Raw genomic sequence first — 22,751 nt, forward strand, 5'->3', positions numbered from 1 at the left:
AGCCTATGACTCCACTGTCATTGGAGTTACAGGTAGTTTATGGTGTTGACTTGTGAGCTTTATAGGCATGACCCATTCATTTGATCAGTGCATGACGGCTGGAAAGATCCTTTGCCGTGCAGCGATGATATGTGTCATGGTACTGCAGTTTTAGTAACTGGTGAAGAACTCGCGGATTCACTTGTATAGTGCCATATCACTCATATCATAGGCAGGGGCGTTCCCGCTAATGTCCTTTGCTCTGGTACCTATTTTTATTTCTTTTTTCCCAAAAAATTTTTTCATGTTTACCCGTCTTTATTTCCCCTGCTCTTACAGTCTTTTATTTTTCTCCCTCTGTCTTTCATTTATGCCTTTAGGTTAAAGGGGTTGTCCAGGCTACATATACGAAACCGTGTGTTAGCCGCGGTTTTAACGGGTAGCACACTGACTCTTTTCTCAAGACCCCATACACTCGAATATGTGGCCTCACAGGTCCACATGGATGGCTCTGAGCTCAAAGGGAAAACTTGGGACAGATTCTGTTCATTTTGTGGCCTAGGTTCAGTAATTTAAGGGTCCATGAGGGCCAGGGACGGCATACGGACCTTATCATGGACCCATACATGTACTTCACCTTCCAAAAGTAGCACTATACCTATCCATAGGCAGCGTTTGGTCTTGCAGTGAAGTGGACTTTAAGGTTATTCACATGACCATAGTTAAAGGGAATGTTTCTCCAGAAAATTACCTATGTTTTTAAAATGAAGTTTCATGTTAAAAATATTTGATACCTGATGACCCCAGCTATCATGAATATGTATATAATACACAGAATCCACCAGTCACAGGGGGCAACACGGTGGCTCAGTGGTTAGCACTGCAGCCTTGCAGTGCAGGGGTCCTGGGTTCAAATCCCGCCAGGAACAACATCTTCAAGGAGTTTGTATGTTCTCCCCGTGTTTGCATGGATTTCCTCCCATTCTGCAAAAGACATACTGATAGGAAAAAAAATGTACATTGTGAGCTCTATATGGGGCTCACAATCTACATTTAAAAGAAAAAAAAATAGAGGATTTCACAGCTTATCTACTCTCTATACAATGGCCGCAGCCCAGGTCACAGAGCATGCCTACAAAACTCTGCCATGAAAAGCCATTGGGTCTGCTCCAGAACATTGCGTCTGTGGCCAAAGGTCTATAGGACACAGGTAGCCAAAAAATATGGAAAATTAAAAGAGAAAATCTCCAAAAATTCTTATAAAAAAACATGTTTACTTAACATAGAGACATGATTTAAACAATGAATTTTCCGGTTCCTTTCCCTTTAAGGCTCTGCAATCGCTCCCATTTTACCTCTGCCCATGACAGATTTACCACTACATGCTAATTCATATACATTCATCTCACCTTTTCACTTTCACCAGTTTCTCCCTAACACCTACCCAGTATATTGAAACACCATACAGTTTAGTGCAATGTAATCTGATGAAAAGAATATTGCAAGTCTAATGTTTCTTTTTCCCTCTCCTGACATGTCTGTTTTATGTAAATTCTTCCCCATAAAATAACCATTCTGGATCATCTATTCTTATAATTGCATTGTGCTGTCCTTCTGTTATTCCTCCTGGAAATTGTCAAAGAAACAATGTCTGCTGTGATTGATCAGAGTCAATATATGCAGGGGCATCCCCTCCTCTATGCTAACATTCAGTTCCCTATCCATTAATCATTTTTGTAAGAGGAATAACGGAGGAACAACATTGTTTTATTACAGTGAATACGATTTACTGAAGCAGGCTTGCCATGAGAGGGGACGCGTCTAATATAGTGGATAGATCATACACAGATATCACTAGTAGTAACCGGCCTCCGATCCAGGGTGATGGGTTTGGCAGTGCCCAAGCAGCCTGATACCGAGTTGTGTTTTTTCCAGCCCCATGGGTGATTTATTCTGGATACATATTTCTCATCACTTTGAAGCACATTTTACGTCGCTGATCCTTTTAATGTTGCATTATGTTTTTGGGAAAGACATCAAATACTATTCTCATTCTTGCTAGAGCTCTCATAATCTGTTCTGGGGATTATCAAAGAAACACAAAGGGATTTAAGCAGGGAGCGAAAAACCTTTTAATTGCTAGTTAGTATTCTGCTTAGGACAGCACTTCTTTATATACAGTATATACCCACGGTGCTTGGGTGCATACATCTACGGATGAGACATTCACTGTCCCATAAGATGCAAGTGGTCATAGGGATAATGGTAAGATATTAGAGCGTTGGTTGATATATCATTCTAAAAGTACCCATACACATTAGACTAAAGTTTTTATTATAAAAATGTGCAGTTTTAACTATAATGAACGTTCTCGTTGGACTTTGTAATAATTGGAGATTGTTCATCCTTTTCCGGGGGTCATTGAACATGTATGGGCAGATTTAATGACTTTACCAGCCAATATGGACTGACATGTACATGGCTGTGTCTTCATAGCCATTCACCAGCCTATTGTTTATCTAGGGCAGTGATGGCGAACCTTTTAGAGACCGAGTGCCCAAACTGCAACCCAAAACCTACTAATTTATCACAAAGTGCCAACACAATTGCAGACCTGCAAAATATGGTCTAATGAATGGGGATTTATAGAGCTTTCTGCTTCACAATGGTCCCCTCACAGTCCAATATGTTTCACAGTGCCCCCCACACAGTACAATTTGCTGCACAGTGACCCCCACACAGTATAATCTGCTGCACAGTGACCCCTACACAGTATAATCTGCTGCACAGTGGTCCCCACACAGTACAATTTGCTCCACGGTGGCCCCAACACAGTATAATCTGTTCCACGGATGGGTGCCCAAAGAGAGGGCTCTGAGTGCCAGCTCTGGTACCCGTGCCATAGGTTCGCCATCATGGGCCTCGGGACTATCCTCCTATCAATCTTTTTAATGTTGATTAAATTGATCCTGCCCTATACCACTAAGTCAGAAGCATCTGACCTGAGAAAAGGGTCAGTAAAGTAACACAATAGGGCAGATAAACTAATAATTATGCTCCAATATTGTGACCTAATTTGCCTAAAAAAATGGTGTACACGCTTTAGACCTCATTTTCTATGTGCTTTAGATACTTAGTAGCAGCTTGTGTGCCTTGAATGCCGTGTGGGCATGGCTTAATGAAAAATGGGGTGTAGCTTAATATGCCAAACGGTGTGCCAACATTTTAGCCATGGCGACTAATTTGTGCGCCAAAATTTGGTTGGAAACTAAGTCAACTAATAAGTGGAATAAAGTCAGACTAAAAGTACTCCAGAATTGGTCATGAATATCAGATTTTTGGGAGTCCGAGGCCGCTTCATTTTCTTAGGCCAGTGATGTCACGTTCACTGGTCACATGGCCTTGCAGCTGCAATACCAAGTACAGCCACTGTGCAGTGTATGGCACTCTACCTGGTCCAATCCACTGAATGCTGTCAGGTGTATCGGGGAGTCAGATCCCAACTATCTGAGACTGATAAAAAGATCATCAGTGTCATAGTCCAGGGATATCCCGTGAAGAGTTCTTGTGGACGCAGACCAAGTTTTTCAGGGAAATGGTCATCCGCTAGTTTTTGTATAGCTCCATTAAGTAAAGTGTTTGTGTTGCTTGTTTGTGTAAAGGGCCCTAATGCATTATGTAACTTCAGGGTCTCTTTACATTCGGACCCAGGTCTCCAGCACTGGTGTCCATGTATAATTCTTATGTCAAACGTTAGGGATTCCCAATCTAGTAATGTAAAGCAGTCACTTGTCATGGCATCTGGTTTTATGGGTAAAGGCACTGTCTGCGGGCTGCTAGTTTGGGGTCTTGGGTAGTTGTGTTGCACTTCTGTTTACCATCTTCCCTCACATCAGTTTATTTTTGCATTGTCCTGTGGTGCTGTTCTGGTTGTACCTCTTCCATCTTGTGCTGTGCCATGTGTTGTGTATGCCACCTGTACAGAGGGCAATGCTGCAGACAGCAGCTTCTATATTATCAAGAAGGAGTTCCAGGTCTACAGGCTCATGTAGGTTTGGCGCCCATTGAAGCCCTGGTTATATGCAGCTCTGCCCTGTGTACGGGTATGTGGCAGTGTTTAGTCACCACGTTCATTGGCTACTAACACTAGGGCATTGCTTGTAAAGACAAGGGTTCAGGGGTCTATTGAGTGACTACAGCAATGGGTTAAATTGACAGAAAGATGGCGCTTTACTAATCATTGTAAAGCTGGGGTCATCCGGTCCTTGTACCCACCGCTCTCTTACAAGCAAGGTCCTTACATACACCTATTGTTTCTGTCATACTTGTCCTTCCTCCTTATCCCTTAGGTCGCCTCTTCTCATTAACCCTTGTGTCTGTGACAGGTGGAAGGTTCAAGAAGGAGATTGTGGTGGATGGACAGAGCTACCTCCTACTGATCCGGGATGAGGGAGGACCCCCAGAAGCACAAGTAAGACACCTGCCTTATACCTCGCTGCTATTCCCATCCTTCATTCATCAGTACAGCTCACTCATTGAACATTAGTCTTTGTTCTACTGATTTTTTTTATTTTTTTCCTGTCCCTTCATTTCATGTCTGTTTTGTTTTTCTTCCCCTTCAGTTTGCTATGTGGGTGGATGCTGTAATCTTTGTCTTCAGCTTGGAGGATGAGATCAGTTTCCAGACTGTCTATCACTACTACAGCCGCCTAGCCAACTACCGCAACACCAATGAAATCCCCATGGTGCTTGTGGGGACTCAGGGTGAGTGAAGTTGATACCCTCAATCCTTTGTTGCCAAACGTATTTATGCTGGAAAGGCTTTCAAGACCAAGAAAACACTGCCATCTAGTGGCAGCACAGCTAACTGCAGTACATGGATTCTATGCCCACAATGGTGGATACATGCATGCGAACACATTATAGTAGCTTATTGGTTTTGTTATGTCCAAATGTCACTCCTTTCTAAAATGGCAGAAGTGTCTGTTTGCAGCCAATGGTGCAGAGTCCTTCTAAAAATCAGTTTTAATTATTTCTTTTGTTCTCCTGGTCCTACAATGGGCCGGACAATGGATCACACGACACAACAGTACATGATGGTTAGATAAACTCCATCTATCTATCTATCTATCTATCTATCTATCTATCTATCTATCTCCATACAAGCGTTCACATGGAGGAGATTGCAGATTATTTTGAGGCAGACTCCAACTCTAAATCGACTCCAAATTGGAATCTGTCTCCTATTGTTTTCAATGGGAAATAGTGGCAAATGTTTTTGGGGTTTTTGTAGGATGCTAAATAAAGAAGGGCGCTGTTAAGTCTTTCTGTGGATTCTGTGAGCGCCAGATGTGTTTACACAGTATGCATAATTTATAGGGGCTTATATATACTGGAAATTAGCATTACTCTATGACAGGTGCTGTATGGCAAAGTGGTAAGTATTGTCACCTGTACTCACAGGAGGGCTTATATACTTGTAGTACCGTGCTGTATACTCCATGTCAGTAATACAACCAGTCACTAGTCTTAGTTGTATATGGTACGACATTGCTAGGATCAGTGATTGGTTTTAGTGGTCCTGTGGGAGGGGAAGAGGAATATGGGAATGACATGTAAGGTAGGAAGCTGTAGGGAATTAGTAGGACATCTTTGGGCAACGTTTGGGAGAATGTGGTAAAAACCTTCACAAGGTAGGCTCTGGTGATCTGCGTTCTGAGAAGCGTTTTCTTTATAACAGGTATTGTTCAGTGCCTTATGGAAACTCGTTCACATCTGCATTTGTTGCCACTTGGGAATTTCCAAAACAGAAACCTAATCCGCTTAAAAAAGGGGTTACCCATAGACCTCATAGACTATAATAGGGTCAGCCAGGTTTCTGCTTGAAGAGGCCGAAAAATGCAGAGAAGCCTTAGCTTCTAGCGATGTATCTGACCACAAACTTGTTGATTGTTTCCACTGGCAGTAACCTAAGAGTAGTGTCTAATAAGTAATGTATAAGTATACTCTGGAAGGATTTTCTAAAACTGTGCTCGCACTCCATGTTGCATTGGTTTGTCCATAAGCGTGTAAACGCTTTAAGAGACCTCATAGAAAAATTGTGTAGCGAAAGAAATGTAAATGCAGTATTTCTTGTTTTTATGGGGTGAAAGTATTTACTCTTATTCCTACTTCAGTGGATAGCTTGTGTTTTTTACGCTGTAGTTCTTTCCCCAGTGTTAACTTTTCCTCTCGCTATAATTTTTAAGTAGAAGCCATTGTTAGTCTTATAGTGATGTCTTGTATTCCTACAGATGCCATCAGTTGCAGTAATCCCCGTGTAATAGATGATTCCCGTGCACGAAAGCTTTCCAATGACCTCAAGCGATGCACTTATTATGAAACCTGCGCCACCTATGGGCTAAACGTGGAACGCGTCTTCCAAGATGGTGAGTGAATCGCTATTATGGTCTGCATAAAACGGATGGGTGGTTGATATTTGGCAGTTCTCATTGTGCGGGAAACTCTTCATGAATATTCAGTTGTTACAAATAGCATACTTTCCAGACCTTTCACTCCTACCAGTCTGGAGGTTAAAAAAAATAAATAAATAAATAAAATAAAGTCTAGTAACCAGTTCAGATTTTACTCCCAGCACTTAGAATTGGCTTAAATATACAACCACAATTAGAATAAACCCAACTTTGGTAAAAGCACAATCCACATTTTTGGTTTTACTCTGTTCTACAGGCTATGGACATGAACATCATATTATTTGTCTAATAGCTCCCTCTAGTGGCCGTCAGAATTAATAACACTAATGTGAAAACAAAACAAAAAACTTGAGAGACTTCAGTAGTTGATCCTTTCTTTAATGGCTAACTAATAATGATGACAGATTACAACGTTTCGAAGCTCTCGGCTTCTTCTTCTGGTATATCTAAAAACAATTTCTGAAGGATGCATAGTTATGTACAGAGGGACACATAGGAATAGAATTCTAGGAGGGAGGGTGGAAGAAGGTTATTGGTTATTGTTACATACAAATAAACAATTCATCAGTTTGCAATGTTCTTATCAGTTCACAGAGTGTTTTTATGGCTGGCTGCCTCAGTTCAGTGATTTCTGTAGGATGCCATGAACCCATGTGACAGATTCATCCCTTTCTCCAGTGTGTGAAACAGGGTCATCAGCTTGTATTCAAAAATCCATCACTCTTTCCTGGATTTAAAATTCTCTCTTAAAACCATAATTTTCATGTCATTGATGATATTATGATCTTCATTGCAGAAATGTTTTGACACAGGAAGGTCCATTCTTTGTCCTCTAATAGTATGATGATGTAAGTTCATCTGCATTCTAAGCTGCTGTCCAGTCTCTCCAACATACAGATTTTCAGTGGAACATTTGGTGCATATTATTAAATACACTACATTAGGTGTGTTACAGGTGAACGTACCTGGGATTTTATATTCCCTGTTAGAGTTTGGTATCTCTATCCTGTCAGTGGTCAGTATGTGAGGGCAGGTTTTGCACCTTTTCTGTCCACATGGAAATGTTCCTGTGTTACTTGGAGGTGACAGTGAGCTGCTAACAACCATATTCCTGAGGTTTGGTGGCTGTCTGTAGCATAGGAGAGGGGGGTCTGGAAATATGGATTTTAGACGGTTGTCTGTTTGCAGTAGTGGATGTAATTTGCGTGTGATTCCTCTCAGAGTCTCCAGGTGGGGGTTATATGTGACAACCAGGGGAACCCGATTGTTTTCCTGTTTGGTATTGTATTTTAATAACTCTGATCTTGGTATCCTGGTGGCTCTGGTGATTTGGTTTTTAATTGTTCTTGGATGGTAACCCTGCCTCAAGAATGTGTTTTTGATGCCCCCAAGGTGTTCGTCTCTATCTGCAGGGTCTGAACGTATGTGATGGTATCTCACAGCCTGGCTGTATACAATGGAGTTCTTTATGTGTTTCGGATCCCATCTTAGGTAGGTAGGGCGGTCAATTGGTTTCCGAAACAGCGATGTCTCAATTTTGTTGTCCTGTATTTTAATGACTGCGTCCAGGAAGTTTATTTCAGAGAAGGAGTGATTGAGCGTCAGGTTGATGGTGGGATGGAACTGGTTGAATTGTTCATGGAAGGTTTTCAGCTGTTGTTCAGACCCAGTCCAAATGATTAGGATATCGTCAATGAAGCGGTAGTAGGCCAGAGGCCTGGTGGTGCAGGTGGAGAGGAAGTCACTCTCAAGCTTGGCCATGAACAGATTAGCGTACTGTGGCGCCATTTTACTCCCCATTGCGGTGTCAGTCTGCTGTAGATAGATGCAGTCACCAAAAGAAAAGTAATTGTGGGTGAGGATGAATTTTGTGAGTTTCACCACCGCGTTTATACCTCACTTTTCCATGAAAAACTGGGAGGTGTTTTCACTTTCCTGGTGTGGGATGTTGGAGTACAAGGATTCTACATCCATGGTGGCCAAGATGGTTCCATCTGGAAGGGGACCTATAGTGGATAGTTTAATAGGTCTGTGGTGTCCTGAAGGTAGCTGGCTGTATCCTTCACTAAGGGTTTAAGGGTACCCTCCACCCATCCAGAAATCTGTTCAGTGAGGGTGCCAAATAATGTACAGACAAGAAAAAAAACTCTATAGTGCAGAAAATGTTGCTCACTTAATCCAATTGTAATCCAAAAAGAGCAATCAAGATATAACAATTTGTATATGCCAAAGTAAGAAGGGCTAGTAAAACACACAATAGCATTCAAACAAAATAGCATGCATATGCAATGTATATAAATGCACCCACTCATCAGGGATAAATAACAATAAAATGTTTTTTTGCCCTATCAAAGCATATAAGCTTACAGTAGAGATCGTGCCTTCACTCATCCACATGTATATGTATCGCTCATTAACATACATCCATACAGAGTGTAAATGGATAGTGAAAGGAAGAGATATAGTCAGATATAGACCAAATGACTTGAACAGCCGTCTAAACTCATCCAAGTCCAGAAACACTCCGGAGTGCCAGCAAGTGTGCGTCTCTTCCAGGCCAAACCCTTTGTTTGAATGCTATTGTGTGTTTTACTTGCCCTTCTTACTTTGGCATATACAAATTGTTGGAAAGGGTTAATCAGGGAAGGACCCTGAATTAGGCTGAGGTTCCGGTCAGGGCACTGGCTATGTAGGGTGGTGACCCTGTATTAGGCTTTAGGGTGATTTTAGTCCCTTCCCAAGACTATCCTATAGGGACTGTCGTTATTATCTATATTTCACTCTATTTTCACATGAAATGGCCTCTTTTGGAATTTTCCCTTTCGGTCTTTTTTGGAATTTTCTTATCACGGATTGAAGTCGGGTAAGTGTGATTGGTTACCTTACTTGGGACCGCCGTGTCCACTGTAAACTATTCCGTGGTTGTGGAGTTGTTCCCTTGTTTTCTATGAGGTGACATGTCAGATGTGTGACTTTTTAAATATTTTTGTGTATATTTATACTTTTAACTTATATCATTAAACGTTAAGTCTTATATCTTGATTGCTCTTTTTGGATTACAATTCAGTGAGAGTGCCCACACATGAAATGATCGGTCTCCCTGGGTTCCCAGGTTTATGCAGTTTTGGAAGCATATAAAAGGTCCCCGTCCTTGGACTTGCTGGTATGAGGCTGCTTAGGCTTATTGCTCCATCAGATAGGCCGGAGATCACCTTTTTCCGTTTTTTGGAGTATTCCACTGTGGGGTCTGAATCCAATTTGGAGTAGTAGTGTGTGTCAGTCAGCTGTCTGTGTGCCTCCTGTATGTAGTCTGATGTGTTCATCATGACTATGGCACCACCTTTGTCCGCTGGTTTAATGATGATGTCTTTGTTATTTCTCAGAGATTTTATGGCCCTTCTTTCCTGGGCACTGATGTTAGATGGCAGTGCTTTGTTTGTATCCAGTATAGTTGATTTGACCATGTGTCTGAAACCGTCTATGTAATTATCCAGATCGAAATTTCGTCCAGTAGGAGGTGTTCAATCAGATGTCTCCTTTCTTAAGATTGGACCCTCTGAAGGGGTAGGTTGGGTCTCCTCTGTGTCATGAAAATATTCCCTCAGGCGCAGTCTCCTGAAAAAATCCTCCATGTCGCTGCACAGTTCTATTTTATCCATGGTTTTAGAAGGACAAAATGAGAGTCCCCTGGAGAGTACCCCAAATTCTGCTTTGGTGGGTTCATAAGTAGAGAGATTGATAACACAGTTCGGTGTTTCCAAATCCACGTGTCAGTGGTCCCGGTTGTTAGGTATATATTTTGCTTTGTGTGTATTCCTATAGAATCCTGCAGCAAGTCTCAGTCTGTGGAGTTTCTTTCGCTTATAGTGGATCAGAGATATCCGCAGCTTGTTGTAGTATTGTAGTAAAGTTACCCTGGAATATTCTTCAATATTGTTCCATTTTGTTTTAATCTCCATTTGGATTTTGCTCTTGATGCTATAGCAGAGATGTATAAGGTGGTTCCTCAGTCTCTCTGAAGTTCTATAACACAAGTTCTGTGCATAGTGAGTATTGTAGGTAGATGAGATGGGGTTTGTGAGCCTGAGTCCTTTAGGAATTAATTTCTCTTTTTTGCATTTAGATAGAAAAAAGATGTTGCTGTCCAGTTGTGCCCAGTTCTTCAGAAACGTCTTTGGGTCCATAAAAATCCGGTCGATTCTGGTATCTTCCATTTAGTATAAGGAAAATGTTTGTTTTTGTATCGTGCTAGCCGGTGGGTAGGAAATATAAAGAAACAAAAAACTTGGGTCTCCATCATTATTAGTTAGCCATTAAAAAAGGGATCAACTACTGAAGACTCTCAAGTTTTTTTGTTTTTATATTTCTTGCCCACTGGCTAACACGGTACGAGAACAAACATTTTCTAACACTAATGTAGCCATACAATATAATGAAAGATGATAATAACTTTAGTACAGGAAAATTGTATTGCCATTGCCCCCAGTGGATCAGAAATCCGGGTAAACCAGTTTGAGACAAAAAAAAGTTCCATTTGTGGATTTTTTATAAATTGACCAAATAGTTTAAAAGCTGCAGAAAGTGAAGTTTCAGTGCGATGGCGTGATAGGCCCCTGTCCGGCATCTTAGTCAAAGATGACTTGGACCAAGCATATATGTATAACCAGCAGTAGATCACATGGGAATCAAGAGAATCTGTTCTTCCATTATATTCGTCTAGACACTGAGCCACTAACCTAGCAGTAAGTAATTGGCTTGTAGTTCTGTCTGGTCATACTAACCACATTATCTCCCTGCCAGACATTGTGCTGTACTTATGAACATGCAGGGAAATCCTAATGCAGGACCCTTGGGGCCCAAGTGTTCTCAAATTATGTTGTTCTCTGCAGACCTTTTTTTTTTTTCTTTTTCTATGTAGATTGTGAGCCCCATATTGGGATCACAATGCAGTTTTTTTTCCCCCTATCAGTATGTATCCACGCAAACACGGGGAGAACATACAAACTCCTTGTTATTGCTGGCGGGATTCGAACCCAGGACTCCAGCACTACAAGGCTGCAGTGCTAACCACTGAGCCACCGTGTTGCCCCTTGTTCTCTGCAGACTTTCTGTCCTTATTATACCTATACGGAAACCGTCAGCGTTTCCATAGTATAATTTACATGCTGCGATTTACAAAAACAAAATTGTTTTTTGAAATTGCAGAGTTTCCATGATATTTTTCTGCAATATGTGGATGGGGTTACCTTGAATTTTCGCAATGTGGGGCCCCAGTTTAAGAGTGGCTTAACATATAGTGCAAAAAGAAAAAAAACTGAGATTTTGCATCATTTTTTCTTGGAGTCTTTTGCGCATTCATTTTGGCATAAATTATCACGGCCAGCGAATTATGAAATACCATATAAAAGTTGTGGGATTTTATACCAGACTGAAAAAGCTGCTGCAAAAAAGTGAGCTTGAAGGGGAGCCTTAAGTCTTTTTGGATTCTTGACAGTGATGGCAAGCTTTAAAGGGTTTCTCCAGTTTCTACATTTCTTAAGGTAGGCCTTAAGATCTGCTGTACGAGACATCATTGCGCTTGGCAATTTTTGCATTCCGCGAGCCATGCTGCTTACTCTCTATACAAAGTGTAGCAGCGGGTTTTAGTACTATAGTGCAACCCCTTTGTAGTCTATAAGACAAAGCTGTAGTACCTACACCCACCACTATATGTAGTACAGGGAGCAAGCAGTTCTTGGAATGTAAACCGTACCAGAAATTGTGCCATCTTGGTGTCTGATTCCTGCAGATCTAATATTGAAGGCCATCAATTGTAGAAACAGGCTAACCTCTGTTGCCGTGAACTGGACCGACCAGTCCTGTAATCTTACACATCAAGTCCTTCATGTAGGAATTAGCAGATGAATGTTCGAGGCACTTTTGGGGATACGTGTGTTATCTTCAGGAGGCGCTTGCACTTTGCGCATACTGTGCTTTTTAATAGGCAAAAAAGTCTTAGGCAGGGCTGGGGAGTCTGAGCCGGGCCAGTTTTGCTGGAAGTTATGGGAAAGTTGCTGACATCAGCTTCAAAATAAAACGATAAATTATATTATATAATTATCAGAATTGTGTAAGTAGTTTGATACATAACCTGCTATATATTTATTTCATAGGAATGAAGTCACTAGCTTTTTCGCAAATTGGAGAAACTTTACTGCATCTGTCTGGCCAGCAGGCATTTATGTCGTAGTCAGTGCTCTGGCCTATCACCTCCATGGCCCTGATCACAGATATGGGACTTGACTCAGGAAGACTGAGAAATACTGCTATAGGCAATCCTGTATATATATATATATGGCTCTGTTCACATAAACATCATGACTTGTGTTATTCCAATAGGTGGCTAATCTGCATTTTTTTTTTCTCAGATGATATTGCATTGCCTATAACACTTATGCCTACATGGTGTCCTCCCGAAACTTTGCCCTCCAAACCCCCACAAAGGCCTCTCACAGTCTACAGATAAGAGTCTGGTTTGTCCTGTTTAAGGCCCCATGCACACAGGACAATCCAGACTGAACAATTTGGTCTGGGCGTTGACCCAAACCCATTCAGGAGAGCAGGACTCCATGGCATTATAATGCTCTCTGGTGCTAGGAGTCCCTGTCTCCTAATGGTTCTCATGTCTATACTATGTAGTACAGGACAATGAAGGCATCATCATAGATCACTATGATGCAAGGAGTCCTGGTCTCATGACAGATTAGGGCCAAGAAATGCGGCCGATGCACGGACTGGAACTTCCAGTCTAAATTGCCCTGTGTGCATGGGGCCTAAAGGGTCACGTATTGATTTATAGAATTTCTACCTTTCAACTGCAGGAAGTTTTCTATTTTTGGAAGAAAAGAATTGCAAGGTGTTCACAAACAGTCCGCACTGTGATAAATATTATTGGCTTGTAAAGGGTTGCAGCCATATTCACTTTCCAGATATATTCTCCTTTTCATATTTGGATTAGGGGAGGATAGCAACAGGGAAGAGATTCAGCCAGTCTGCCCTTGATTTTCCTCAAATCTTGGGAAGGTTTGCTTGGCCCAAATATGGGGTATGGAGCTTGAATTATTCAAATAGGCTTGTAAGCAGGGGCTGCATCCGTCTGGGAAAGCGGGTCATCTGGACTGACGAGCAGGTAACAATTAGGAACCAAGTAGAGCCCCAGGCTCTCAATACCCAGGAGTGGTGTGCTCCTCTTCAGTAGTGCAATGGGACAGCTTGGAGTTGATTAAACCAGGCTTTTATTTATTTATTATTTGGATTGGAAGGGTTCGTCTCTGTTGGACACATGTGAACCCCGAAACGTGTTATCTGTTTGCAATACAAGCCTGGTTTAATCAATTCCAAGGCATTCCTTTGCATTACTGAAGAGAAGCGCATCACCCTCGAGTATTGTGCCGCTATAGCAGTAGCGTAGAGAACACCATCTACTTTAAAGGCAAGAGATGGTCACTCCAAAATGTAGGGGTAGCCAATGTTGTGTTCATCACTCTGCACTGGAGTCTGACTCTTGCAGGAAGAGCAGAGAAGGCAGAGCTTGCAAGGATCTTTCCTAGCTCGCATACACTTCCACTGACTTATTTTGTTCAGCAATATGTGCGAATCAATGAACAGGGATCCCAGGACTCCTGAGAGATTTGAGTTTTAGTGGGGGACAACTATAGCGTTTTCACAGTATAAGCTGTACATGGTTAACCGGTTAAGGACCAGGCCCAAAAGTATGTTAAAGACCAGGCCTCTTTTTTCAAAACTGACATGTGTCACTTTAAATGGCAATAACTTTGAGACGCTTTAACTTACACAAATGAATTTGAGATTGTTTTCTTGTAACACATTATACTTCATGTTAGTGGTAAACACTAATCAATATTTTTGCATTTATTTATAAAAAAACTAGGAAATTTGATGGAAATTTGAAAAAAATTGCAATTTTCAAAATGTGAAATTCTCTGCTTTTCAGGCAGATAGTCATACCATCCAAATACATGAATAAATATTATCTCCCATATCTCTGCTTTATATTGGCATCATATTTTGATTGTCTTTTAATTTATTTTGGACGTCACAAGGCTTACAAGTGTAACAGCAATTTTCCAGATTTACAAGAAAATTCTCCAAACCAATTTTTTAGGGACCACTTCAGTTCTGAAAGTAATTATAAAGGCCTGTATAATAGAAACCCCCATAAATTACCCCATTTTCAAAACTGCACCCCTCAAATTATTCAAAACAGCATTTGGGATGTTTGTTAACCCTTTAAGCATTTCATAAGAATAAAAATAATATGGCAGTGAAATTTAGACATTTCATTTTTTTTCACTAATACATTCATTTAGACCCAAAATTAACATATTCACAAAGGGTTAAAGGAGAAAATGCATCTGACAGTTTATTGTGCAATTTCTCCCGTGCACAGAAATACCCCACATGTGGGTGTAAACTGATTTTTGGGCACACGGCAGTGCATGGAAGGGAAGGAGCGACACTGGGTGTTTGAACAGCAGATTTTGCTGGAATAATTTTCAGCGCCATGCCTTATTTGCAGAGACCCTAGAGTACCAAAACAATGGAAACCCCCCCAAAAGTGACCCCATTTTAGAATCCACACCCCTCACAGAATTCATCAAGGGGTATAGTCAGCATTTAGACCCTACAGTTGTTTCACAGATTTTACTAACATTGGGATGTGTAAATGAAAAATTACTAAAATGTCACTTTATCTCCAAAGTTTTCATTTTCACAAGGGGTTAAAGGAGTAAAAGCCCCCCACAGTTTGTTAAACAATTTCTCCTGAACACGGCAATACCCCATATGTGGCTATAATCTGCTGTATGGGAACATGGCGGGGCTCAGAATGGAAGGAGCGCTATTTTGCTTTTGGATGGCAGATTTTGCTGGAATTATTTTTAGGTGCCATGTCGCATTAGCAGAGCCCCTAGAGAACCAATACAGTGGAAACCCCCTAAAAGTGACCCCATTTGGGAAACTACACCCCCCACAGAACATATTAAAGGGTAGAGTGAGCATTTTGACCCTACAGCTGTTTCACAGATTTTATTAACATTGGGCCATGAAAATGAAAAATTACTTTTTTTCCAACAAACTGTCAATTTAGCCCCAAATTTTTAATTTTCACAAGAGGATAAAGGAGAAAAAGCTCCCTAAAGTTCGTTACACAAATTCTCCTGAACACAGAAATGCCCCATATGTGGTCATAATCTGCTGTATGGGAACATGGCGGGGCTCAGAATGGAAAGAGGGCTATTTGGCTTTTGGAGGGCAGATTTTGCTGGAATATTTTTCAGGTCCCATGTTGCATTTGCAGAGCCCCTAAAGTACCAATACAGTGGAAACCCCCTATAAGTGACCCCATTTTGGAAACTACACCCCTCATAGAATTTGTCTAGGGGTAGAGTGAGTATTTTGGCCTCACAGGTGTTTCACAGATTTTATTAACATTGGGACGTGAAAATGAAAAATTACTTTTTTTTCCCAATAAATCGTCCATTTAGCGCCATAGTTTTAATTTTGCAAATAGTTTAAGAATTAAAAGCCCCCCACAGTTTGTTACACAATTTCTTCTGAACACGGCAATACCCCATATGTGGCCATAATCTGCTGTATGGGTACATGGTGGGGCTCAGAATGGAAAGAGCGCTATTTGGATTTTGGAGGGCAGATGTTGCTGGAATAGTTTTCAGGGGCCATGTCGCATTTGCAGAGCCCCTAAAGTATCAATACAATGGAAACCCCTCAAAAGTGACCCCATTTTAGAAACTACACCTGTCAAGGAATGTATCAAGAGGTATTATCATTTTGAGCCTAAAATGCTTCCCAAAAATTTAATGTACAAAATGAAAATTGAAATTTTTTAAAATATGCCATTTCGGTGCCCAATACGTTGCACCCACTTTGTGTTGTCAGAGACCTGCACTCCTAAAACTATTAAGGGGCCATCCCGGGGGTCAAAAAATTATATATGTGGGTGTAAACTGCTGCTTGGGCACACAGCAGGGCTCAGAAGGGAAGGACCACTGTGCGTTTTAGCTTTTGGGGTACAGATTTAGAGGGACTTTCTGGGTGCCATGTTGTTTTTGCAGAGCCCTGGAGGTGCCAGTAAACTGGAATTCACCAAGAAGTGACCCCATTTTGTAGGGGCAATTTTAGGGTCTCTGCAAATGTGACATGGTGTCCAAAAACGAAGAATCTAAATCTGCACTCCAAAAGCACATATTGCTCCTTCACATCTGCGCCCTGCTGGGTACCCAAATAGCAGTGTATGCCCACATGTATGACACTGGTGTACCCCGGATAACGGACTTAATACCAATATGTGGGTAGAATCGGCTGTTTGGGCACAGCCGGGGACAGAAGGGAAGGAGCGCTATTTTGGTTTTTGGAGCACAGTTTGGTTTTTGGACGTCATGCCACTTTTGCAAAGCCCCTGAATTGCCAATAAAGTGGAATCCGCAGACATGTCACCCTATTTTGGACACTACCCCACTGATGGGATTTATCAAGTGGTGTAGCGAGAATTTTTAACCCTTGAGTGTTGCATTTATTTAGTTTCCAGAAATGAAATCGCAACTGATAGAGAAGTTAAAAATGAAAATTTTACAGATTTGCCATTTCAGCGTGCAACATGTTGTGCCAGACTTATGTCAGCAGAGACACTCCAAAAACTGTTAAACGGGTATCCTGGGCACAACAGCTTTTAGAGCGTTCATCTCTGATACAAGGTGGGCACAACATATTACGCACTGAAAGGACGTATTCCTGGAAAAATGGTCATTTTCACCTCTCACAATCCGCTTCGTATTCATTTATGGATAATAAGTTATAGCAACACTTGGGGGTTAAAAATGCTCTCTGTACCCCTGGAGAAATCCTTCAGGGGTGTAGTTTCCAAAATAACGTCTCATATCAGGGGATTCCACTTTACTAGCGTTTCAGCTCTACAAAAGTGTCATGGCATCCAAAAACCAAACCGTCTGTGCTCCAAAAACCAAATGACCCTTCTTCCCTTCTGTGTCCGGCTGTGCCCTAATATCAGTTTATACCCACATATGACATTACGTGCATTATCCGGGGTACACCAGTATCATACATGTGTCATACATGTGTCATAAACTGCAGTTTGGACGTACAGCAGGGCGCAGAAGGGAAGGAGCGCTATGCGGCTTTTGGAGTACAGATTCAGATGTTTGGTATCTGGACGCCATGTCATGTTTGTAGAGCCTGTAAGGTACCAGAAAAGTGGATTCCATGGGGTACCAGGAGTGACCCCATTTTGAAAACTGCACCCCTCAAAGAATTTATCAGGGGGTGTAGTGAGTATTAGTATCCCGGACGTGACTGCACAGCGGATGGCGAAGAGGGAATATATAAGCTCTGCGGAGGACATTGCAAACACCAAATTCCCTACTATGTCCCAGTAGCTCCTATGATTGGGGGAGTCACTCTGGGGGTCACTCTGGGGGTCACTTCTGGTGTCTGTTCCCTCATAAGCTGTAAATCTGGAGTGTCCCCTGATATTCGCTTGCACAGCTTATATATTCCCTTCCTGACGCCGCCAGTTGTATTCTAATAATTTGGCGATTTTTGAGGGTTTTTGTCTTCACATTGTGAGATGCTATATTTTCTTTATTTTTCTGGTGACGCGGCCATATAAGGGCTTATTCTTTGCGGGATGAGATGCATTTCGTAATGACACCATTTTTGGGTGTCTACATCTTTATGAATACATTTTATTAACCCTTTTTTGCTGGATTTAAAAAAAAATAATCAATCCTGGCATTGAGTTTTACTTTTTTAATTTTGCGCCATGCAGCGTACAGTATAAGTAACATGTTCCCTTTATTCTGCGGGTTGGTACGGTTACGGCGATACCTCATTTATATTATTTTTTTATGTGTTACTAGTTCTGCAGAGGAAAAACACATTTGGGGACATAAATCAATGTTTTTTGCATCGCATCTTCTAAGAGGCGTAACATTTTTATTTTTCGGTTGACAGTGTTGGTTGAGGGCTTATTTTTTGCGGGACAACCTGTGCTTTTTATTGGTACTGTTGTCGGATGCATATGACTTTTTGATCACTTTTTATAGCATATTTTGTATGGTGAGATGGCGAAAAATCATTACTTCCGGCGAGTTTTTTCCGTTTTTTTTTTCCCGACGTTCACCGTGTACATTAAATATTATTTCAGTTTTATTGTACAGGTTGTTACGGACGCGGCGATACCAAATATGCATTGCTTTTTTTAATTTTTAGTGCTTTTTTTTTTATATAATTCATTTTGTATAGAAAAAAGGGATTTTTGGACTTTAGAACTTTATTACTTTTTTCATACACTTTTTTTTTTTTTTAAACTTTTTTTTTTACTTTTTCATGTGTCCCTTTAGGACACTTGAATCAGTTGATGCTTTGATGAAAGCATCAGCTGATTCAGCACAGTAGCAGACAGGACACGAGCAGGACATGAGCCTGCTCGTGTCCTGTAAGCTGCAGAGGAAGTGAGACACATCGCTCACTTCCTCCACCGCCTGGCAGGATCACCAGGTATGTGGGGGCTCCGGTAGTCTGGGGTCACTGGCCAGACCCCAGACTACCTTCTACTGACATCGGCACCCCCCGATCTCGCCGCGGGGGGTGCCGATCACTTTCAAATATCGGCGGATCCCTTTCGATCGCGCCGTGATGTTTGACGGCGCGATCGAAAGGGTTAACACGTCCAGTCGGACTCAGTTCCGACTGGACGTTATGGAGGAAGGGGTTAGGTGTTAGTAACACCTAACCCCTGTCCCCCCCGCACCCCTCCCCCCGCCAGAAAGGTACCTAAAGGCCGGACGTATTTCGGCAATAGTCCGGTCTTTAGGTACCAGCACATGAGGCCGTAAATTTACGTACGGCGGTCCTCATGTGGTTAAGAAGGGAATGGCCACTTAGAGGGTCTATCCAGGTTCTAATATTCTTGGTCTGTTTTTAAGATGGGCCATAAATATTCTGCAAGAGTCCAACAGCCGAGACGCCTGCACATCTGCAGAGCTGCTGTTTGTGGTAATATTTACATGCCGGTAGCCACACGACTCACTTGCTGTGTGATTTGTTGTGGCAGCTATTGGTACTGCTATGTCGCCCATTTTTTGTCTATTGAGTGGATTGAGCAGAAGGTAGAAGTATAAAAGCGCCTTAGATTTTTCCCATTGCTGTTATAGCCATTCTTGGCTTTGTCTCAAAAAACCACAGCAAAATCTGCAACAAAAAAAACTGCATTTCCGCAACATGGGGCCTTGGTCTATCTCTTATCTAACCCTCATATCTGTCACTTTGCTCAGATGTGAAAAAAACTACTTGGGCTTGTTACTTACAAGCTGCCCATTGCATTCTTATTATTTGGGTCAGCCAGGCCTAGGTGTCAGGTGTCAATTCTTAATTGATTATAAGGATGGGTTATCATTTATTTAGATTGAAAATCTCCTTTAAAACAATCCTACCTCAAAACACACAGTCAAAAATAGTTGTGCCATCGTTATTGAAAATGAAAAAAATCCCCTATTTTCCTATGGCATATGGAAAACTACTAAGACATCACTGGTGAAAAAGAGAAATTTGCTTGTAGCGCCACCTATTGATCCCTATAGATTACCGTATATACTCGAGTATAAGCCGAATTTTTCAGCCCAGTTTTTGTGCTGAAAAAGCCCCCATCGGCTTATACTCGAGTCACCAAAAAAAAAAAAAAAAAAATTTTTTTTTTCTTTTTTAGGAGGGGGGGGGGGGGGGGTCTATGACCAGCCACAATATTAATGTATAGAATCTCCCATAAAATGGTGCAAAAGAAAAAATAAAGATTTTTTTAAAAAATAAACGTTCTAAATCATTCCTTTGCCTAGAATACATATAAAAGTAGAAAATTACTGTGAAACACATACACATTGGGTATCCCTGTGTCTGAAAGTTCCCGGGCTACTGAATATAGGGGATCTGCAGTGCTCCTGTTCTGTCGGGAAGGGGTTAATAGGAGCACTGCAGTTTCCCTATATTCAGCCAGACTGAATTCCAAGTGGGGGGAAGAAAACCCCCCAGTTCTCAAGCTCAGGGAAGGGGTAGACAGACAACCAAAACACCCCCTCCCCTTCCCCAGCACCCAGCAACTACTGCACCCAAAAACTCCGACCATTTTAATTTTTGAAATTTTCCACTAGCTGCTGCATTCCCCCCCCCCCCCCCCCCCCCCCTAGGCTTATACTCGAGTCAATAAGTTTTCCCAGTTTTTTGTGGTAAAATTAGGGGGGTCGGCTTATACTCGAGTATATACGGTAATTCCCAGGGCAGTAGGAAACCCAGCGGTCAACCCCCGGCAATGTAACGCTTATCTTGTGGGAAGGAGATAAGTGTCTTTAATAGGACGATCCCTTTAATTTAAGGGTCTGGGGTCTGAGTTAATTGTGGAGCCCGATGGCTGAGGCCTGAATTTGTTGTCATTGTTACCTTGACATTGTACATACCCTTTTCCTATTGATGTATTATGTTGCTTACAAATACCTTTTTATAATAACTTAATAAGTTTTAGAATGATTTTTCCAATGTGTATATATATATATATATATATATATATATATATATATATATATATATATATACACACACACACATACTGTGACTATATACAGTACAGAGCAAAAGTTTGGACACACCTTCTCATTCAAAGAGTTTTCTGTGTTTTCATGACTATGACAATTGTAGATTCCCACTGAAGGCATCAAAACTATGAATTATCACATGTGGAATTATATACTGAACAAAAAAGTGTGAAACAACTGAAAATCTGTCTTATATTCTCGGTTCTTTAAAGTAGCCACCTCTTGAAGCTCATCTAGAGAATGCCAAGAGTGTGCAAAGCAGGAATCAAAGCAAAAGCTGGCTACTTTGAAGAACCGAGAATATAAAACAGATTTTCAGCTGTGTCACACTTTTTTGTTAAGTATATAATTCCACATGTGATAATTCATAGTTTTGATGCCTTCAGTGGGAATCTACAATTGTCATAGTCATGAAAATACAGAGAACTCTTTAAATGAGAAGGGGTGTCCAAACTTTTGGTCTGTACTGTATATACTTGTGTACTAGTTGGTTTAAGTGTATTCAAAGTAAAATTGAGCTAGCTGCTATGGGCAATGCTTGCTCATATGTGCGTTGTCCATATTGATGGATTGTGAGATACATCATATATGACTGACTCTATATACATTGCTTGTTTTGGTGCTGGTTACGTTTCCCTGGGTAATCTCGGCACAACATTCTGGAGAGGAACTCAGTAGTTCATTTCTTAGGGCTCATGAATATGACAGTGTTAACATACCAAGCGCATAGCTGTAGGGGGTGCCATTGCTGGCCCTGAGGTGGCCCCAAAAGGGGGGCAGTGGAAGAAATGAATGAATATTGTCACATGCTGTACTACTAGTGTGTTGCCATATTTATAATGTGGCCACCTAGTATTCTTAGGAACCCCATAACAGTAGTGGAAAACATCCATATAGGTAGGGATAGTGACATTTTATGCCATGTACTCTATGATATGCTGTTTTGATGAAGACAAACTGTCCTGCGCTCAGCTTTACCTGGATTTTGCTCTAAAGATTTGGTATGACCAGTTGTGCTGTGCCCAGTACACATCTCCTGGGTGATATTATGTCTAGCAGCAATACCATCAGTGTACAGCAGATGGTGCTATTGCACCTCTGAAGAAAAAAAATTCTGATTTGCTGAGGTTGGTAATAACCCATGAAATAAGTAGGCAGGAGCCAGCAGGCCATGTCTTGTAACCTTTGAGGTATATTAATGTGCCCTCAGAGCATTCCTTGTCTGTCTGGATGAGCTTTGAGTTGTACAAGGGTGAGAGAGCTGCAAAATGAAGCTTCAAAACTGGATGTTAATGGTGAATATGGCATAATCTGAAACCCATAAATATTCCAAACATGTGTTGATGTGAATCTTTCTGTCTGCTTTCAGAGGGGAGCTAACTTCTAGCTCTGGCTTCCTACTGAGACTATCTTGTGGCAGTATAAATGAAAAGGAAACCACATTGTGGTGATTATAGAGTTAAAACAGGCCTGAATGGCTACAGTGACAGTAGAAAAGCACCCAGGAAGACAGACTACATAAGTCTTATTAAAGAGGTAGTCCGGGGCTGCTTTCTTCCAGAAACAGCGCCACACCTGTTAATAGGTTATGTCTAGTATTGCAGCACAGCTCTATGGAAGT

At 41.4% G+C, this 22,751-nt stretch overlaps 1 protein-coding gene across 8 annotated transcripts in view; it reads left to right on the plus strand.

Annotated features, from left to right (window-relative positions):
* Positions 1-22,751, plus strand: part of AGAP1 (ArfGAP with GTPase domain, ankyrin repeat and PH domain 1) — a 307,085-nt gene that overhangs the window by 176,741 nt on the left and 107,593 nt on the right. For all 8 annotated transcript variants that reach the window (XM_075283916.1, XM_075283915.1, XM_075283917.1 and 5 more), the window contains 3 exons: positions 4,365-4,450; positions 4,602-4,743; positions 6,273-6,407. In XM_075283916.1, the coding sequence (XP_075140017.1) occupies positions 4,365-4,450; positions 4,602-4,743; positions 6,273-6,407 (363 nt within the window). The remainder of the gene's footprint in view (positions 1-4,364; positions 4,451-4,601; positions 4,744-6,272; positions 6,408-22,751) is intronic.

The sequence above is a fragment of the Leptodactylus fuscus genome, chromosome 8 (assembly GCF_031893055.1).
Source record: "Leptodactylus fuscus isolate aLepFus1 chromosome 8, aLepFus1.hap2, whole genome shotgun sequence".
Classification (NCBI taxonomy): Eukaryota; Metazoa; Chordata; class Amphibia; order Anura; family Leptodactylidae; genus Leptodactylus; species Leptodactylus fuscus.